The 19,070-nt window shown below is 37.2% G+C and overlaps 1 protein-coding gene and 1 non-coding gene across 2 annotated transcripts; both read left to right on the top strand.

Moving 5' to 3' along the window:
* Positions 1–1,544: 1,544 nt before the first annotated feature.
* TRNAS-GCU (transfer RNA serine (anticodon GCU)) lies at positions 1,545–1,626 on the top strand. The gene has a single exon. It is a non-coding gene; the product is annotated as a tRNA-Ser (tRNA).
* LOC137962969 (thymidylate kinase-like) lies at positions 1,612–17,890 on the top strand. The gene is made up of 9 exons (XM_068810125.1): positions 1,612–1,702; positions 1,825–1,873; positions 7,154–7,489; positions 7,672–7,758; positions 7,951–12,661; positions 15,518–15,627; positions 15,710–15,828; positions 17,435–17,535; positions 17,680–17,890. Coding segments are annotated over exons 6-9 (231 nt in total). The 5' UTR covers positions 1,612–1,702; positions 1,825–1,873; positions 7,154–7,489; positions 7,672–7,758; positions 7,951–12,661; positions 15,518–15,617; the 3' UTR covers positions 17,681–17,890.
* The last annotated feature ends 1,180 nt before the right edge of the window (positions 17,891–19,070 follow it).

Raw genomic sequence — 19,070 nt, 5'->3', positions numbered from 1 at the left:
ATTTGACACTAATTATCAAGACCTAATTCAAATCCTGATTCAGTTGATATGTAAAATGTGTTAACCTATATGTATCCAATTTTATATGGTGGTATGCTAGTAGCATGGACCTAGTCATCTCCTAAAGGAGACACTATGTTCTTTGTATTAAATAGGGAAGAAGAGATTAAAGATTGTACTTAGAATTTATTTATTTTAGGGGTTTAAATGTGGAAACTGGTTATATTATTAATTGAGTTGTACTTTTGAAGTGGTTTCATCAATTTAAATGTCACCCACCAACTAGATAGTGCTAGAGTGAATGGAATAAAAAATATGTGACATAATTTGGTAGGCATTTAAATGGCCTTGTCTATGTTTCTTATTCGTATTTATTTTTAATCGGTCAGATTCTAATTTGAACCCTTTATTACACTATAAATTATGTCTGGTGTGAAACTTGTTTGGTGGGATTTAGATTAAATTCAAGTTGGACTTTTTTTCATTTAAATAATTTTTTTTTTTTTTATGCATGGACAAAAATCAAATTTATGTTAAATAAGAAATAAAAAATATTAAAAAGATAAAAACAACATTATATCTAAAGTTGTCGATTGCATAGACTATCATAGATTGTGGAAATCAAAATTTATGTGAAATATATAAATTGTATAATTGTATTAATAAATTTATAAAATAATATAGCGATAGACATTATTTTTGTTAAAAACTATAACTAAATTTATTTTAAATAAATATTTTTGTTTGTTCTGTTTGTCAAACGCCTAGTCAAGACAACCCAACAAACCGATCCGTTAGGTGCGGAAAGCCAAGTACTTAACCTAGGTGAACCGGAACCACCTAGCTCTGACACCTACCATTCCTGTTCCCTATCGCTTCCACCGGGATTCGAACACAGAACGTGATACCATGTCAAATGCCTAACCAAAACAACCCAAGAGACCGGTCTATTAGGTGCGGAAAGTCAAGTACTTAACCTAGGTGGACCGGAACCACCTAGCTCTGACACCCACCATTCTTGTTCTCTATCGCTTCCGTCGGGATTCGAACGCAGAACGTGATACCATGTCAAATGCGTAGCCAAGACAACCCAATAGACCAATTTGTTAGATGCGGAAAGCCAAGTACTTAACTGGTGGACCAAGGATGGACGAAACTTAACCCATGTGGACCAAAACCACCTAGCTTTGACATTGTTGCATAAATGATCACTTACTACAAGACTTTTGTCCAAGTAATTGGAAGATCACACATCAAAAGTCTGTTTACATTATAAATCTTGGGCATGTGTCCCCAAGCCTCAAAGTTCACATGAACTAATAAATAAAGTAGTGGCACATATATGTTAGTTCATGTGGTATGTAAAGAACTAAAAGAATAAAATACAAATACATTGCATTATGAAATATCATTAAATGACAACAAATGTGGTCAGGTAACATGATAGAAAATTGTTTCATTCACTCTACTATACACTTAGAATTCTTCATGTATAATTAAACTTTTTAACTAATACTACACTGTCTAAGAAACATGCATCCAAAGTCGCTTTGGCCGAGTGGTTAAGGCGTGTGCCTGCTAAGTACATGGGGTTTCCCCGCGAGAGTTCGAATCTCTCAGGCGACGAATTGAATTTTTGTTGTTTTTCCTGAATCGGGCTTTCTTTTTTCTTCCGATCGATCTCGCCGCCATTGTTGGACTGGTAAGAATTCATCGACCTGTCTCCCAGTTCTTCAGTCTATATTTATCTCTTTGCTCTTCCTTTCTATAACTTGCTACCACGGTTTCTTAACCTGAGACTGGTTATCCTGTTCCCTATCTCAGGTCCATCTTTTCGGCCAGAGAGTGGCGAAGTAGCTGCCCTCATTCTCACGTACGATACTTTTATTTTTTTCTCGGAAATCTTGATCCCGGAAGTCTCGATTTTATTTCTTTTCGAATCACACATACTGCTGTAGAGAGTACAGGACTATTAGGAACTAGCAGGTTCAGTGTCTTTTTCAGTTGCTTCTGTTTTTCAGTTGCATGTTTTGGTTTGCGAAGTTTTCTTCAATTCCCACTTCTAGTGGTTTACATTAGGTGCCATTGTATTGGTGTACATTAACGGAAAATACTCACAGAGGCAGTTGGAAAACTTCTGCTCCTAAATCGTTGGCAGTGATTTTTTCGAGAGGAGAGATCTTAGACATATTATTGCTGTGTTTTTTTAATCCATTTATCAATCATTTGATTTTATTTGAGTTTATCATTGTGTCACTTTGGAAAATAAACAAGAAAGGGGGAGAACCATTTTTTTTTTTTTTTCAAAGAAAAGGGGAAAAGTCACGTTCTTGAGCTATTTTTTAACTCCATTGCGGACAGTTATGCTCTATGTGGTATTGTTTGTCCAAGTTATTTTTGTAAGTTGGTTTGGACCGCGGTTGATCGTACTGGTAAGTAGTATCATTGCAAAATCAAATCCTGAAAATTTAATATAAATCTAGAGTTGGCAGATTTCCTTGATTACTGGTTTCACCACTTTACACAACAATTAATAAAGCTTTTGAACAAAATCTTTTATCAACACTAAATTACGTGCTAACCTGCATAATGCTTTTCATACAGTGGCATGTATAGGTGAAAGTTGTTCAATACTTAATTACCACTTACTTTGATAGAGAAAGGGATTGTTTTGTAGTTTCAACCGTTCATAGGTAAGGAGGCCATAATTCTGAAAACAAGCGTGTAATCAAAGATGCTTTTTTTATATGTTTATGCAATATTTTCACTGTTAGCTTTTATTGAGACCAGCAATTTTACTCTATTATCTGTTTTTCCACTCCCGACCTCTTTCAAGAGGATGTAGAAACAAAAGTATTATTCATATAAGTAAAGTGATTACTTTACCCACCTCTTCAATTAGTCTCATGGGTGTTGTCTTCGTTGTTATTTTGAAGACTAAAAATGATGACTTTACCTGGATGTTTTAATAATCTTATGGTAAAGTCTTGGTCAGTCAATCAGGTAACTAGTATAATTGGAGTGGTCTTTAATATTTAGCCTATCATTACCTGTTTACAGCTCTATCTCTTAAATCTGTAGCATCTATTTATCTTTCCTTTACTTGTTTAGCTATGGGTAATTGGGGAACTAAAAGGCAACCAAATACCAGTGGAATTAGCTGACTAGCCGGTTGAAACTGGTTCGACTAGACCAGATCATAGTCTAGTTCTGAAAACTGAAAACTGGGAGGAACTTAATAAACTGTTAGAACGTTAAATGAAAACTGGATAAGGGACCTTTGAGATTTTCTTCCCCTTTTGGTAGGGTGAAGTGTTTCTCCCTTCCATGCAGGAACATTGGAGTGGAGGGGGATGCTCCTCCCTGTCCCAGTTTCTTTCCGTTGACCCTATTGTTGGGGTACTCTGGTGTTAGCTTTTTATTTGATACTGCTCGGCGTACTAAGACCTGAAAGCATCTGAGCAATGAGTTGAGGAAACAACAACTCGAGAAAAAAAAAAACGTTAGTAAATTTGATTCATGGAAAACAGATATATATTTGCATCTGTTTATTATGTGAGTATGAATTATCTTCTTTGCAAACATCAGTGCTGTTTTTTTTCTATTGCTGGATTTACATTAGTTACTGTGTTTTATTTAGTTACCTATTGGCTCTGTTCATTATTTTGTTTGCATCCCTTCTTTTACTTTTGTTTAGCTTTTTGTTCATGCCCTCCTACCTTTTTCATGATAAAAATTTCTCCAACTAATAATCTATTCCATTAAAATATTTTTTATTAGAGAGTGAACTCATTACTTGGTTTGTAATGATTGTAATGATGTGCAAGAGTTCATTCTTTCTGAGCATGTTTTAGTACTAATTTCATTACCATGTTTTTTTTTTCAAAGAAAAAGGGAAAAGTCACGTTCTAGAACTATTTTTTAACTCCAATGCGGACAGTTATGCTCTATGTGGTATTGTTTGTCCAAGTTATTTTTGTAAGTTGGGTTGGACCGCGGTTGATCGTACTGGTAAGTAGTATCATTGCAAAATCAAATCCTGAAAATTTAATATAAATCTAGAGTTGGCAGATTTCCTTGATTACTGGTTTCACCACTTTACACATCAATTAATAAAGCTTTTGAACAAAATCTTTTATCAACACTAGGCTTTGGGTACAATTACGTGCTAACCTGCATAATGCTTGTCATACAGTAGCATGTATAGGTGAAAGTTGTTCAATACTTAATAACCACTTACTTTGATAGAGAAAGGGATTGTTTTGTAGTTTCAACCGTCCATAGGTAAGGATGCCATAATTCTGAAAACAAGCGTGTAATCAAAGATGCTTTTTTTATATGTTTATTCAATATTTTCACTGTTAACTTTTATTGAGACCAGCAATTTTACTCTATTATCTGTTTTTCCACTCCCGACCTCTTTCAAGAGGATGTAGAAGAAAAATTATTATTCATATAAGTGAAGTGATTACTTTACCCACCTCTTCAATTAATCTCATGGCTGTTGTCTTCGTTGTTATTCTGAAGACTAAAAATGATGACTTTACCTGGATGTTTTAATAATCTTATGGTAAAATCTTAGTCAGTCAATCAGGTAACTAATACAATTGGAGTGGTCTTTAATATTTAGCCTATCATTGCCTGTTTGCAGCTCTATCTCTTAAATCTGTAGCATCTATTTATCTTTCCTTTACTTGTTTAGCTATGGGTAATTGGGGAACTAAAAGGCAACCAAATACCAGTGGAATTAGCTGACTAGCCGGTTGAAACTGGTTCGACTAGACCAGATCATAGTCTAGTTCTGAAAACTGAAAACTGGGAGGAACTTAAAAAACTGTTAGAACATTAAATGAAAACTGGATAAGGGACCTTTGAGATTTTCTTCCCCTTTTGGTAGGGTGAAGTGGTTTTCCCTTCCATGCAGGAACATTGGAGTGGAGGGGGATGCTCCTCCCTGTCCCAGTTTCTTTCTGTTGATCCTATTGTTGGGGTACTCTGGTGTTAGCTTTTTATTTGATTCTGCTCGGCGTACTAGGTGCTGAAAGCATCTGAGCAATGAGTTGAGGAAACAACAACTCGAGAAAAAAAAACATTAGTAAATTTGACTCATGGAAAACAGATATATATTTGCATCTGTTTATTATGTGAGTATGAATTATCTTCTTCGCAAACATCAGTGCTGTTTTTTTTCTATTGTTGGATTTACATTAGTTACTGTGTTTTATTTAGTTACCTGTTAGCTCTGTTCGTTATTTTGTTTGCATCCCTTCTTTTACTTTTGTTTAGCTTTTTGTTCATGCCCTCCTACCTTTTTCATGATAAAAATTTCTCCAACTAATAATCTATTATTTTTTATTAGATAGTGAACTCATTACTTGGTTTGTAATGATTGTGATGATGTGCAAGAGTTCATTCTTTCTGAGCATTTTTTGGTACTAATTTCATTGCATTTAGAAGCCTTATATTGTGGTACTAATAATTTAGAAACCTAAAATGAGCAACCCCCCGCCACCACACCCCCCCCCCCCCCCTCTCTTCTTTGTGCATTTTTTATGCTTTGAGAACAATGAGAATAAAAGTGTACTAACTTTGGGTAGTTTGGATTTTGATACTTTTATGTAGAAGGGCCACTGGGTGTGGAATGTGGACAGTTTGAATACACTCATTAAATTTTAGAGAGATCCTTTATAATTAAGGCCTCTCTCTATTCATCTCTAACATGCTTGCTATGTTTCTGTAGCATTTTTCATGATTTTATATATTATTTTTTAATGATAGGGGGACTGAGGCTCAGTTCCTTGTTTGTGCAATAAGTCTGGCCATGTTTTTAAACTCTTTGAGGTTTTGTTTTGTTGAAGTGTTGGATTTTCATTTTTTTAGTGTCTTCTAATGGGATCATGTGAAAATCTCAATTAGGATAACTTGATTTGTGAAATATTGAGAGAAATAGGGTTGAGAAAGAGAAGAAGAAGAGAGGAGGAGGCGGCAGCCTTTTTGGATAAGACCTACTATCTGGATTAAAGTGAGGCATGAGGCCCCCTGACCCCCTTTTATTAACTTAAGTGAGTTGTAGAGGAAAAGACTCCTCTACCCCTCTAACATGTACACCTTATATCTCCATATATACAAGTCCAAAAATTATGAAATTTGGGCCACAGACACTTCTAAACTTCCTGAAACTAATGACACTCTTCTAGATTCAATTGGAATATTATGAAATGACCAAAATACCTTTCCAGTACATTTAACATGATTATTGTTTATGAAATTCAGGTCACTTAACTGTCAACTTGATGTAACATTTAGGGTCAATTGGAAGCAAGCTGGTTGAGTTAGAATGACTTAACCATCTAAGAGCGACTTCCGCTGTGCTTGTTCTTCTCCCCAGAGCATTTCTATATTGTCTAACCATCGTTTTTATCTTGTTTGTGCATAAAAGGTAGAATGTGATTCAAGCAACTAGGCAAAACTGAATTGGTATGTTTGCGTTACTGTGTGCGGTTCTTTCCTTTTCTTTTCTGAAAGTAAAGGAGGTACGTGGTTTTTTGTTTGTTTCCAGAAATATTTTACTCAATTATCTTTCTGTTCCATATCCTGATTGATCAGTTGTTATGTAATCACAAACAACACCTAAATTTTTCCCATTGTTTGGCAAGGTGCTGGACATGCAAAATACCATTGCTTTGACCTTTGCGAAAGCTTTATAAGTATGCTATTGCTGGTCAAATTCAAAGATTCCCTTTGTTTTTTGAATGACAATAGTTCCCTTAAGATGAGAGATGCATTACAAAAAGTATACAAATCCTGAAAAGATTCTTCTGGTTTACTAAATTATATACTGATTTTTATGAATTACACTACTTTACTTTCTGATTCAGAGTCATTCACCTTTTCTTCTCATTGTTCCTATTTATTTCTTCCCAGCTTATTTGCTCGACAGCTGATTCTGATTAGCTTCATTAATGCTTCATTTAGCAATTCAGGGCCTCATTCTTTTCTGAGAGTACCTTGTATTTTAAATGCTATTATGAAACACTCAACAAATATATGATTTAAAAAGAATAAAGTTCATTTTTTTTCTACAGTATATGTAACTATGTGTATGTAAATTTTGGATATAGCCTGACCCCTAACATGTCTCTCTTTTTTCTAGTCATATTGGAGCTGTAGATACTTCAAGGTCCCTCAAGGTCTGTTCAAGCATACCCTACAGGATTACAAACAGGCAAATTCACATGGAGAATGGAGACAGTAATGATTCAAGGGGAGCCCTTGTAGTGCTTGAAGGATTGGATCGTAGTGGGAAAACCTCACTATCTGCTAAGCTTGCTTCGTTCTTGGAGGAGAAAGGATTCTCTGTAGACTCGTGGAGGTTCCCAGACCGAAAGACCTGTGTCGGAGAGATGATTTCTTTATATCTTTCCAATCAGTTGCACCTTGATGATCAAACTATTCATTTGCTTTTCAGTGCAAATCTCTGGGAGAAGAGGTTTGTTTTCTCTTACAACAACTGGGATGTCTTTTAGATATTGAATTTTTAATAGCTGTTATCCATCCATTGGCAAGGCCCTTTCATGTACTTCCAACACTTGAATTAGTGGCCCCTGACTTAAGTTGGAACACAAAGGATTCTTTTGCATAAGTACAACTTTATTTTCATTCTTTATGCAGTTGCCTAGTCTGGACTCACTTTGTCTTGTAATTGGATATGTTAACAAAGATGGGCATACAAAGTTGGAACACATGCCCTTTCTTAAAGTAAGTTTGTTTGTTTGTTTTGTTTTGTTTATTTGCTATCTGTTTAGTTTAGTTTATTATTGTTATTATGATTTTTATTTTTATTTTAAAATTTTGGGCTAAGATTCTCTCTCTTAAAGTTTGTAAGAAGGGAGCCTCCTGGCAACTTGTTGTTTGTAGTTTCCTCACATCTTTTTTTTTTTTTTTTTCAAGGGATGAGATTTATTGAGCAAAAAGAGAACAAACAATCAAAGAAGCATTCCTGTTACAACAAGCGGTTGGAGAGATGCTCCTTGATTAGCAAGAGAGTCAGCCAAAGAGTTGGTTGATCTCAGAACATGAAGCTAAAAACAAGAAAATGAAGAGGAAATGTCCCTTATGTCATGAAAGGTCGCCCAATGCTGCCAAGGGAGCTCAGAGAAGGAGGAGCACCAACTGATCACCACTTTGGAGTCACTTTCAATAATGAGGGGGCCATACAAGTGGTCATGAAAAATAGTTAGGCCTTGAAGGAGGGCCCTGAGCTTTGTAGAGGTTGAGTCCAAATTTCCTGTCCGTCCAAAATAAGAGATGAGTGTGGAGCCATCAGAGTTCTAGAAGACTCCACCAAAACCAGTTGTTTTGGGTTATCGTGAGCACTGCTGTCAAAATTGAACTTGAGGACACTGGGGGGCAGGGGTTTCCATTCTTGTATAGCGGGTCTGTGGGAGGGGCCAAACATTTGAGCAGTGGCCCACCAATTGCTGTGAAGGGGGATCTCACCAAGGCCTTCAAATTCCTTCCTTGTGAGTGAATCCAAGTGGAGACGTGGCCAACAATGTCGTTTGAGACGTCGTCAACACTAGAAAGAAAAAAATTAGTTGAAACGACGATTGTTCCTTTCTCTCCTCAAGTCCTAAGGAACATGCGTAATGCAGGTCGAGAAGAGGATTTTGCCCAAGCGAGGGAGGGGGTACTGAGCAACAATTGGCGAGTGGCTGAGAGGTCATTTGGAAGGCAGATTTGAAGGTTGACCAGATTGATCAGCTATGTCCACACCCTCCAGGTAAAGAGCAGCTAGGAGAAGAATATGAGAGACACTTTTTTCGTCAACATTGCAAAGGTGGCATTGGATGCATGGGCCCAAGTTACCTCTTCTTCGGATATTGTCCATGGTCAGGATTTTATTATGAAGAGCACTTTGGATAAAAAATCTGACATTGGGGGGGCCTCTCAGGCAATAGCAGCACGATGCATCTCTTGGTCCACTGTCTAGCTTGAGATGTGAAGATAGGCATAGACAATTGAGAACGTACTGCTATCAGTGGGTCTTTTGACCAGTCTATCATCAAGGTGGCTTCTCATTTTGATGGAGCTGATGTCATCAAGGAGGGAGCAAACATCAAAAGCTTCTATGTCATTCAAGCTGCGTAGAAGATGGAGGCCCCACTTGGTGTCAGGGCCCCATGAATCAGCCATGAAGATAGAAGGGTGGTTTGCAAGGCTAGGCAGGGTAGGAGTCATTCAGAGGCCCGAATCTTGTCCACTAATCATTCCAGAATTGGATACATTGACTGTTCCCAACATAGAATCTTATAATAGCCGCAAAGGTGGGGACCAAAAGGAATGAGTGTCAGAGAGGAGAGAGTTTGTGGTGCGAGCCTCCAGATTTCACCAATTCACATCCCGATTTAGCTTTTCAACGACCATTGGTCTCTAAATGGATTTTGGAGAAGGGTTGAACTTCCTCAACCATTTAAGAAGGAGGTCGGAGTTCATGTCTTTGATAAGCCTAATCCCTAATCCACCAAGAGCCTTTGGTTTGCGTAGGGAAGGGGAGGAAGGAGAGAAAATAGTTTGGAAGGCCAGCAATGCAGGAGCTGAGAAGGATGAGATAGCCGGCTTTAGATAGAAGCCTTTTGCGCCAAGTGGGTAGGCGATGGTCCATCCTCTTGATCATAGGAGACCATAAGCTTTTGTGCGGTGGGGCAACCAAATAGGGGGAGTCCCCGATACATGGTGGAAACGTCGTAAGGGAGCATCCAAGGTAGGCTGCCATGGATTGGAGTTCCTTCGAGTCAATTTGGTAGCCCGTGAGAGTGGTTTTGTGTCAATTGGTTTTCTATTCAGAAGTCATTTCGAAAAGACCAAGGAGGGCCTTGATCCGCTTGATCTGATCTAAGGAGCCATCTTCGAACCAGAGAGTGTCATCAACTAATTGGAAGAGGGGGTCATCGAATTCCTGCAGACCAGCTACCGGTGAGAGCCATCCAACTTCCCTGTCGAGTAAACCGTAGAGGTGAGATACTCGGCAATGAAGTTGAAGAGGAGGGGGGAGAGGAGATACCCTTGACGGATGCCACGAGAGCCTTTATAATAGCCGCATAGAGTACCATTGAGAAGGATGGAGTATGAGGCCGATAAGATACAACTCTTCATAAAAAAACGCCGTTGTTTCCTGAAGTCCATCGCTCAAGGATGTTATCCAAAAGCTGCCAGCTGACACGATCAAAGGTTTTTTTGAGATCGAGTTTGATGATGATCTTAGGCTTTATTGCTTAAAGTGGTCAATGATCTCGTGGACAACCATCTTGGAATCAAGGATGTTATGCCCCTTAACAAAAGCACTTTGGCCACGATGAATGATCGTCATGAGAGTAGCTTTAAGGCTATGAGCAAGGATTTTGATGATGATCTAGGGGCTGGAAACGAGGCTGATGGGTTTCATGTCTCGAGGGTGCTCCATAGCAGTCTTCTTGGGGATGAGGGCAATGAAAGAAGCATTCATGGTTTGGTTGGTGATTCCTTTGTGAAAGAAACTTTGGACCATGCTGAGGATGTCATTTAAGATGGTTGGCATTGAATCCATCCAAATTGGGAGCTCGATCATTTGGCATTCCTAGGACAACAACTTCAATTCCTTTGGTGGAGAATGGGAGCTCAAGGAGAGAGGCAACACACGAAGACATTTCGGAGAGTGGGTAGGGCATTCTTCCATGTACAAATCTACAAAAAAATCTAATAAGATTGTTAGTAATGGAGGTCTATTTGAAGTTACTTTATTTTTTATGCATAATGAAATAATTTGATTAATCCTTTGTTTGACTGAGGCAATGATGATGAAGAACTCAGGGTTTCAATTGCCTTCAGCCAACCACCTGAAACAACCCTGTTGTTTCTACTTAATGTGCTCAAGATTGGAGATAGATTGAAATTTGTTGGAAAGGGAGATGTGGTGGGAAAATTTCAGTGGGGTAGAGGGGCCTTTGTTCTTCCATCCCATTAGTAATCTGGGATAGGAGGGACGTCTTCTCAGTAAAAACAACGCATGGCAGTTGAAGACCAAGATTTGAGGTTGCCTTTTAGAGCCTAGAGCTTCTAAGGGAGCTTCCAACCTACGGCACCAGAGATGCTGATGTTGGACCACGACTCAGAGAGTAAGTTGTCAAAGTCTTCCTCCAAGAGCCACGAATTTTCGAAGCTAGGAAGCGTTTGGCTCCCCAGGCTTTGCAATCTAGCTATTGGCCAATTGTCATATCTGGCCCAATTGAGGACTTTGCCTATAGCATTCATGTAGAGTCTTAACCAATTCCTGTTGGCTAAAAAATGGTTGAGCTTGGAGAGAATAGGTTGAGACTGCCCGTTGGAGCATGTGGATGGCTTGCTGGAAGTGCTGATTTTGTCAAGCTCGCAGCTGCCAATGAAATCAGCAAAATCCCTCATTGAGGGAGCGTGGGGGGATTTCTCATTGTAGAAACGGATGACATTGAAATCACCTGCAAACAGCTAGAAGAGATTCCGCTACTGAGTGAAGAGAAGGAGCTCATCTCAAAAGGACTGTTGATCCTGGTATTTCATAGGGCCATAGACACTTGCTAAGCACCAGATATTCCCTGAGCAACAATCACAAAGCTTGAATGCAATGGCAAAAGAGTTATGCATCACGGCACTGACATCAACCAGTTCGAGTCCCAAAGGATAAGAATGCCCCCATAGTGACTAACAACTTTCACTGTAGTCCAGCTTAGAGCGGTGCAATGCCACAAGTCATGGGCAATTAAATAGTCTATGGATTGGGTTTTGGTCTCTTGGAGGATGACAATAGAGGAATAGGTGGAAGCAGGGTGGCTTCAAATTGTTGCTTTTTTCTTTGTGAGCCAACTTTGCGAATGTCCCAGAAAGTGAGTATCATTTTTTCTTGGGCTTAGATTTTTGTGACTCTTTTATCCTTCGAGACTCCAAACAACTTTCCTTTGTGGACCACCCCCATGATTTCTACCAGCTCCATCATATGGAGCCAAGTTTCTTCATCATATTTGTGCCTTTCGGATTGAAACTCAACAACAAGCTTGTGAGACCTTTCTCCAGGCAGTGTGGCAAGACGATGCGTCCAATGGTAGTGTCAATAGGGAGTTGTTGGATTCCTCTTGGAGGAGCCTTCTTTGAATTCTTTTTCCTTTCCTTTGATACGTTGCAAGAGGAGGGGGAGATAAGTTCTATGGGTAGTTTGAGTAGGTGATTTTTGTTACTGGTTGAGTGGACGTTGATGGTGAGGAAAAGGTGAATTTTGATTTTTTAAGATCCATGCTTACCGTTAAATGAAATTTTGTAGACATATTGAAGTAAATCGACTTGGTAACTTCATTGGGCTTCTTTTATTGATTCATTACCAACTTGTCTCTCATTCTCCTCATCTCTACACCTCATAAAATTGCATGAATTGTTGTTAAGATACTTAAAAACTTTTCAAGCTCTTCATGACAGTGGCCAAAAGTGTAAATTTGTCAACAATGAAGGATTGCGTGTTCAATTTGCATCTAAGACCTATGTTGAAGAGTGAGTATGGAAGAGTCTTACATGATTCTCACAACAAAAAGTCTCACAAAGCTAGAATCAATATGGTGGAGTCATACAGGAGTCTCATAGGAGGAAGCCTCAGTTAAAGGTGTTGTAGTTATGTTAGTCTTCTATTTATGTTCAGTTGTGTAACTATGCTAGAACTTATCTTTAAGTGTTAAACTTTGGGTGGAATTGGGACAATAGTAGTGTAATTGTAACTGTATTCTATTTGTTTTCTCTATTATAAATAGAAGCTCATTGCACTTAAATTATAATGAATTTAGCTGGTTCTGTGAGTTGACTCGGTCAATCCACACAGATTATGTCATCCTTTTTTTTATCTATCATCTCTAGTAGTTTAGGTTTGTATTCTATCTATTTTTTTTCTTGTCCCAATGCCTGTTATTTTCTTGGCGTTTGCACCTCCATACTGTACTTTTCATATTGCAAATTATATATTGAGGAAAGATCTTCGAGTATACTTTCCAACGCAAAAAGAAGTTTGACAATTAGAGTTTTCTACAAAGAGAAATCGATATTTGAAGCAGCAAAGGTTAGACAACAAGAGAGGTTCGAGTAGCAGCAGAAAACTTCAATTTTTGAGGCATTTTATACCATCAAGAACGTGACTTTATATGGAGAATTATATGTCAAAAGAAAGATCTGTAAGTCTATTTTCTTACCCATCAAATCAATTCTAAATTTGAGTTTTCTAGAAGGAGATATCGATATTGAAAGATTGAATGGTCATACTAGCCAAAGAAGAAAGAGTATTCAGTTTGGTCGGATTACATAGTTCAAAATCTATCAGATTATTTATCTCAAAAGAAGTATATTTTATGAAGAAATATTATGAAAGGTATCGAAGTCTAGTTTCAGAAGGAGAATTTTGTGTCAATCTGATCTATATAAGGAGATATTCACATTGGAGTCATCAACCATCAAATTTCATAAGGAAGAAAATAAAGAGGTCATAAAAAATTTATGAACGAAGTTTTTTATGTCAAATTAAATATCAAATTAAAGCTCTTTGAGTCTAGTTTCGTAAGCAACACACAGTTTGTGATTCTGATTTTTTTTTTTTTTGAAACGATGATGATTATATTTCAAAAGAAAGCAAGAAAATACATCAAGGGAGGCCTCCCCTTACAACAAGAGATTGAAGGGAGGGACCCAATTTGGCACAAATTCTGATCTATATTGTGGGAGACATTGATATTAGAAATGTTAAGGAATAGTCCCACATGGATTCGTGAGATCAAAGATCTTGAGTTTATTAGTTGGAAAAGTGGTTTCCTAAGGTGGCTAGTCATTTTGGGATAGTCCTTGGACCTAATTTAACATGGTATCAGAGCAAATACTTGTATGTGGGCCTCCACCTAAATTATCCACATGCCTACACGTGAGGGGGAGTATTAAGGAATAGTCCCACATGGATTAGTGAGATCAAAGATTTTGAGTTTATTAGTTGGAAAAAAGGTTTCCTAAGGTGGTTAGTCATTTTGGGATAGGCCTTGGACCCAATTTAACAAGAAGTACTAAAAGTCAATTTAGTCAAAAATCTCCTTTTTCCTATTTTTTTTCCTATTATCTCTCTATGCATTAGCATGAATTGAGTTTCCTTTCCTCCTAGAATCCTTATTTTTTAGTCAAATTTCTCTTCGAATGAGAGAGTTTCAATCAAACTTAATCACTTCATGATGTGCTCATTCAAGGTATGCAAAAATTTCTTGCTTCAATGTTGTTTTCAAGTTTTTGTTACTTGATTGTGTATTTTAACTCCAAAAATTGTGGTTACCCCAAAAAAAGTTATCTTGGTCAAATGTATTAAGTTCTACTGTTATGGTCTCCCCTTGTTTTTTTTTTTTTTATAGAAAAAGGTCATATTCTAAATTCTTTTGGAAGTATGAATGTTGTATGGTTGTCTCCTTTCAGTTAAAGTTGTTTTAGTTAAAATTGTTTTTCTCTAGTGTTTCTTCAGTTTATCTTTTTGTGTTTTCATCACCTGAGAGCAATGCCTAGACCCACTGTCTAAAAGTTTAGGAGTGTGTCCAATATTCAACTCGAATCAAGTCTTTTATTCTTCACCCAAGAGGTGATTTGTGTTTGGGTTACCCTTAAAAGTGAGTATTCTCTTTGTTAAACCCTAAAGTTGTCTAGTTTTTTCGCTTTTAAAATTGAACGGAGTGTGTTTTAGACTATGATCGTTTTGGCTGGTGTATGGAGTTTTGTTGTACAACTAGTGATTTTTTCTCCTACATTGTGTTTAGTCCAAGCTGGGTCTCTATGTCCTTTTTATCTCTAGCTTGAGGGGGAGAAGTAAAAGAAGTACAAGAAAGAAGTATTTTGTTCTACATGTTGTGGTAGTTTTTATATGACCAAAATATTCAAGAAAGGGGGAGAATAAATGATGAAGATTTAACATCTATGAATTTTTTTTAGCTTATGAAGATTGTAGACCAAAATTGAAGACCAAGAATCCTTGTTATTACAAGTTGAAGTTATAAACTTCAGTTTGAGGGAGAGTGTTGAGGAGCAAATATGAAAGTCTTACATGACTCTCATAGTAAGAAGTCTCATTAAGCCAAAATTAATATGGTGGAGTCTTACAAGAGTATCACAGGAAAAAGGTCTTACAGAAGAGTCAATTAAAAGTGTTTTAATTATGTTAGTTTTTCTGTAGAAATAGAGATGTAGGGGTACCTAAATTTTAGTGGGAAGGGGATTCTTAAAGATGGAGACAGGTTCCATTCAAACCCAAATGGGGGCTCTTTCCATATCTTTTGCTGCCTTTCTGGAATTAACAATAAACCTGGAGTTGGTGGAATGGTTATGAGGTTTGTGTGTATTTGAACTGCCTATTTTAGCATTAGAACTAACAATGGGTTATTTTGGTCCTTTTACAAACTTAATTGTGCTAAAGAGGAAGCTGCTGCATGTATTCAGACCTTTATTTTGGCAGGTCATTGATGGAAACTAAGCTAAGGAGTGGTGTTACTCTTGTTATTGATCACTATTCTTACTCGGGTGGCTTTTTCGGCTGCGAAAGGACTTGATATTCAATGGTGCAAAGTAAGCTTTTTTTTTAGGCTTCTTATAATCATCCCGGGAATCTTTTTCCTGTCTTATATGAAAAATGATTTTTCTATTTCAGGTACCAGAGATGGGGTTGCTGGCACCAGAGATGGGGTTGTAATGATTTTTCTATTTCAGGCACCAGAGATGGGGTTGCTGGCTCCAGATCTTGTATTGTACCTTGACATACCACCGGAGGTATACTGCTCCTCTTTATTCCCATTATTGGGAGTCACTTCTAGCCGAGGATGTAGCAATTGGGATATAACAAAACTTTTATGTGTTGAAATATTGTTTTGCTTGTTCCTTAGGCAATAAAATAACTTTTTCAATCATTCGTAAAAAGATTAAAAAAAAAAAAAAAGGGCTCAGATAAGTAAGCCTGACAATGGGCCCTGGTGCTACCCTGCTCCAAGTAGCCTGACCCATGAAACTGGAGTTGAATGCACCCTTTTATGTCCAAAATGTGTCCAATCCAGCCATTGGATATTAGTCAGGATGTTGACCTGAAGTGGAGGGCGTAGTTCAGATCTGGTCTTTTCCCAGGCAAAGTTAAGAATGAACTTTCACGAATTTGGTAAAAGTTGATATTAACAATGTAGATTGAAATTTAAGATAATTTATGTCTTGTTCTGTTTGTTTGTTTTTTCTTTTGATCCTAAGCTTCATCATTTATCCAGGTGTAAAAGAAACTTATAGTTTAGAACAACTTTTTAAAGCTTATTGTTTAGAACTATTACTTAAAACTAGTAGTTAGTTTGAATTCTATTTGAATACAGCCTCCATTGTCAACAGTCTTGAACATGCCTGTTCCGTTCCTATCCTGGTGAACTTCTAGATCAAGTCATTATTTGGCATTATGTTCTCTATTACTTGTCTGGTCTTAATTTGGAGTTGATTATTTTGTTAGTCAGTTTCTCTATAAGACCACTTTCCAACTCTAGTTCTTTTCTGTTGAAAAATATCAAGGAAACGAGTTGAGAGTGAGAGAGGCTAAGAGAAGAAGAAAGGGATTTGGAGAAGAGTGTAAGCTCTGGATTAGGGGAAAAGCTCGAGCCTGCCTTTATTAACTCCTCTCTACCCCTCATACAAGTACACACTATATCTCCGTAGATACTTGTCCCAAAGTTGTGAAAATTGGACCATAGACAATTATATACTTCCTGAGGTTACCGGTACTCTCCCTGATATAAACAGATTATGTAAAATGACCAAACTACTCTTTTACTGTCAAAGTCCTAGGCAAGAGTCCTTCCCAGGAGGTCACCCATCCTATAATTACTCTTGCCCAAGCTCACTTAACTTCGGAGTTCTGAGTCAGATACCTAGCCAATACAACCCGAAAAGACTAGTCGTTTAAGGTGCGGAAAGCCAAGTACCTAACTCAGACCACAAACTCTAACAAGAGTGGACGGAACCACTCTGACACCCACCCCGCCCATTCTGGAGCCGCTTTTCACGGGATACGAACGCGGGCCGTGGCGTGCCTAGCTCTGATACCATGTCAAAGTCCTAGGCAAGAGTCCTTCCCAGGAGGTCACCCATCCTATAATTACTCTTGCCCAAGCTCACTTAACTTCGGAGTTCTGAGTCAGATACTTAGCCAATACAACCCGAAAAGACTAGTCGTTTAAGGTGCGGAAAGCCAAGTACCTAACTCAGACCACAAACTCTAACAAGAGTGGACGGAACCACTCTGACATTTACATTATATTTAACATCTTGTTGGTATGTTTATCTGTAGGCAGTAGGCAGTCTCTGTGAATGATTTTGATAATCTTTCTCAAATTTGGTTTCATTACAGAAAGCAGCAGATCGGGGAGGTTATGGAGTTGAGAGATACGAGCAGCTCGATTTCCAACAAAAAGTGGCTCAGCATTACCAAATACTACGTGATAATACTTGGTAGGTAACTCACAGTTCTCCTGTCTGGACCTGTTTGTCTGACATTAGGTTTTCATTATATAGAAAATCATGTGTGTGTCTGTGCATCTGTATCATGTACAGGGTTTGCTGCTATATTGTGGCTGACACCCTTTTAACTTGCAGATTGTTGATGCCTGCCTTCCTATGGAAGCTGTGGAGGAGCAACTGAGAGAATTCACACTCGAGTGTGTTACCAAGTGTCAAAGAGGGAAAGCTCTTTCCCATCTCTGGTTATAGGTCACTGGTTTCTGGTTTATCATTGTTATGAATGTAAATTGTAAGCTGATCAAGTTGGTGAAGTTACATCATAACCGATATTTATAGTCTGATTTGATTCATGACAAGGAAATTATCAACAAAAACTACTACATTTATTTTTTAATATCACTAGTTATTGAGCTTATAAGTTTTTATTTTTTATTCTGAAACTTTCTTGGAAATATATATCCCAAGAAAAATATTTCTAGCTTTTCCTTTCCAATCAGGGGCACTAATGGGGTTTATGTATTTTTAGAAATTTTCTTGTCAAAGTTTTATAGAAGTTTCCTAAGAAAACCCTTTATAGAAGCAAGGATAGGGTCCCCTAGGTCAGAGGGAGCAAAAAGGGTGCCAAACCAAGTTTCCTGACCATATATGATAATTTTTTAATAAAATTTTCATTTTAAGAAATGTTTCTTTTCTTATTTCTGTTTTTGTGATTATATTTTGAACTATGAAAATGCATCTCATTCTTATTAACCAATTATTGAAAGCTTTTTTAACAAAATTCAAAAACCTTAAGACTTGAAGACAATTTTTAAATCTGACCCTTAAGGTTAACTTGTTTAACTTTGGTATACTTAGGTCAAAATTAATGGACATCCTTCCATTCCTTTACAAGTTACTTTTAACTTCAAAATGTTTACTTCATCTAGATTTGATTAATTCTTAAGTCAAAAGTTCATTAGCAGGAGGAAGGACCCAATTTGCTTGAATCTAATTTAATTGATCAATTTAATTAGGGTTTGTTTGGAATCCATAGAATAGAAAAGAAAAGAAAAGAAAATAGAAGATTTGGTTCTATTATGTATCATTCACATGATGTAACATTTGCCAAGTGACATCCCACTTCTTATAATTAAGAAATTAATTCTTAGGTAGCTTAGAAACAAACATGAACCCTAAGTGCATCTGATGCCTGGCTGTCTCCCTTTTTTTTTTTTTTTTTTTTTTAAAGTGCCACTTACACATTAAAGAAAACTTGATTTTAAATTCGATCATTAATATGTTATATTTTCAAATATACCCAACAAACCATTCATAAAAGGTTACAAAAATTAGTTTAAAAAAATAAAAAATAAAAAATGGATTCACACAAAAGAGAGGCTCCCACCTCTCAAAGGAGAGAGGTCACTTGTCACTTTACCATGTAAACCACCCTTATCTTGATATTGCTATTTTTATGTTGAGTTATGGTAATTATTTAAATAATAATTATTTATTAAAATTTAACTATAAGGGTTTAATTATTTAAA

The sequence above is a fragment of the Aristolochia californica genome, unplaced genomic scaffold (genome assembly GCF_029961685.1).
Source record: "Aristolochia californica isolate CCGP_79_NKW_82.1479 unplaced genomic scaffold, dmAriCali1.0.hap1 SCAF_4, whole genome shotgun sequence".
In the NCBI taxonomy this organism is placed as follows: Eukaryota; Viridiplantae; Streptophyta; class Magnoliopsida; order Piperales; family Aristolochiaceae; genus Aristolochia; species Aristolochia californica.
The sequence above is the reverse complement of the archived record's forward strand: the minus strand, read 5'-3'. Positions and strand labels throughout refer to the sequence as shown.

What these genes read in the sequence shown, in the direction of transcription:
- LOC137962969 (XM_068810125.1), top strand. An exon ending in ACCTTGACATACCACCGGAG is followed by an intron (nt 15,829 to 17,434) that starts GTATACTGCTCC and finishes GTTTCATTACAG; the next exon opens with AAAGCAGCAGATCGGGGAGG.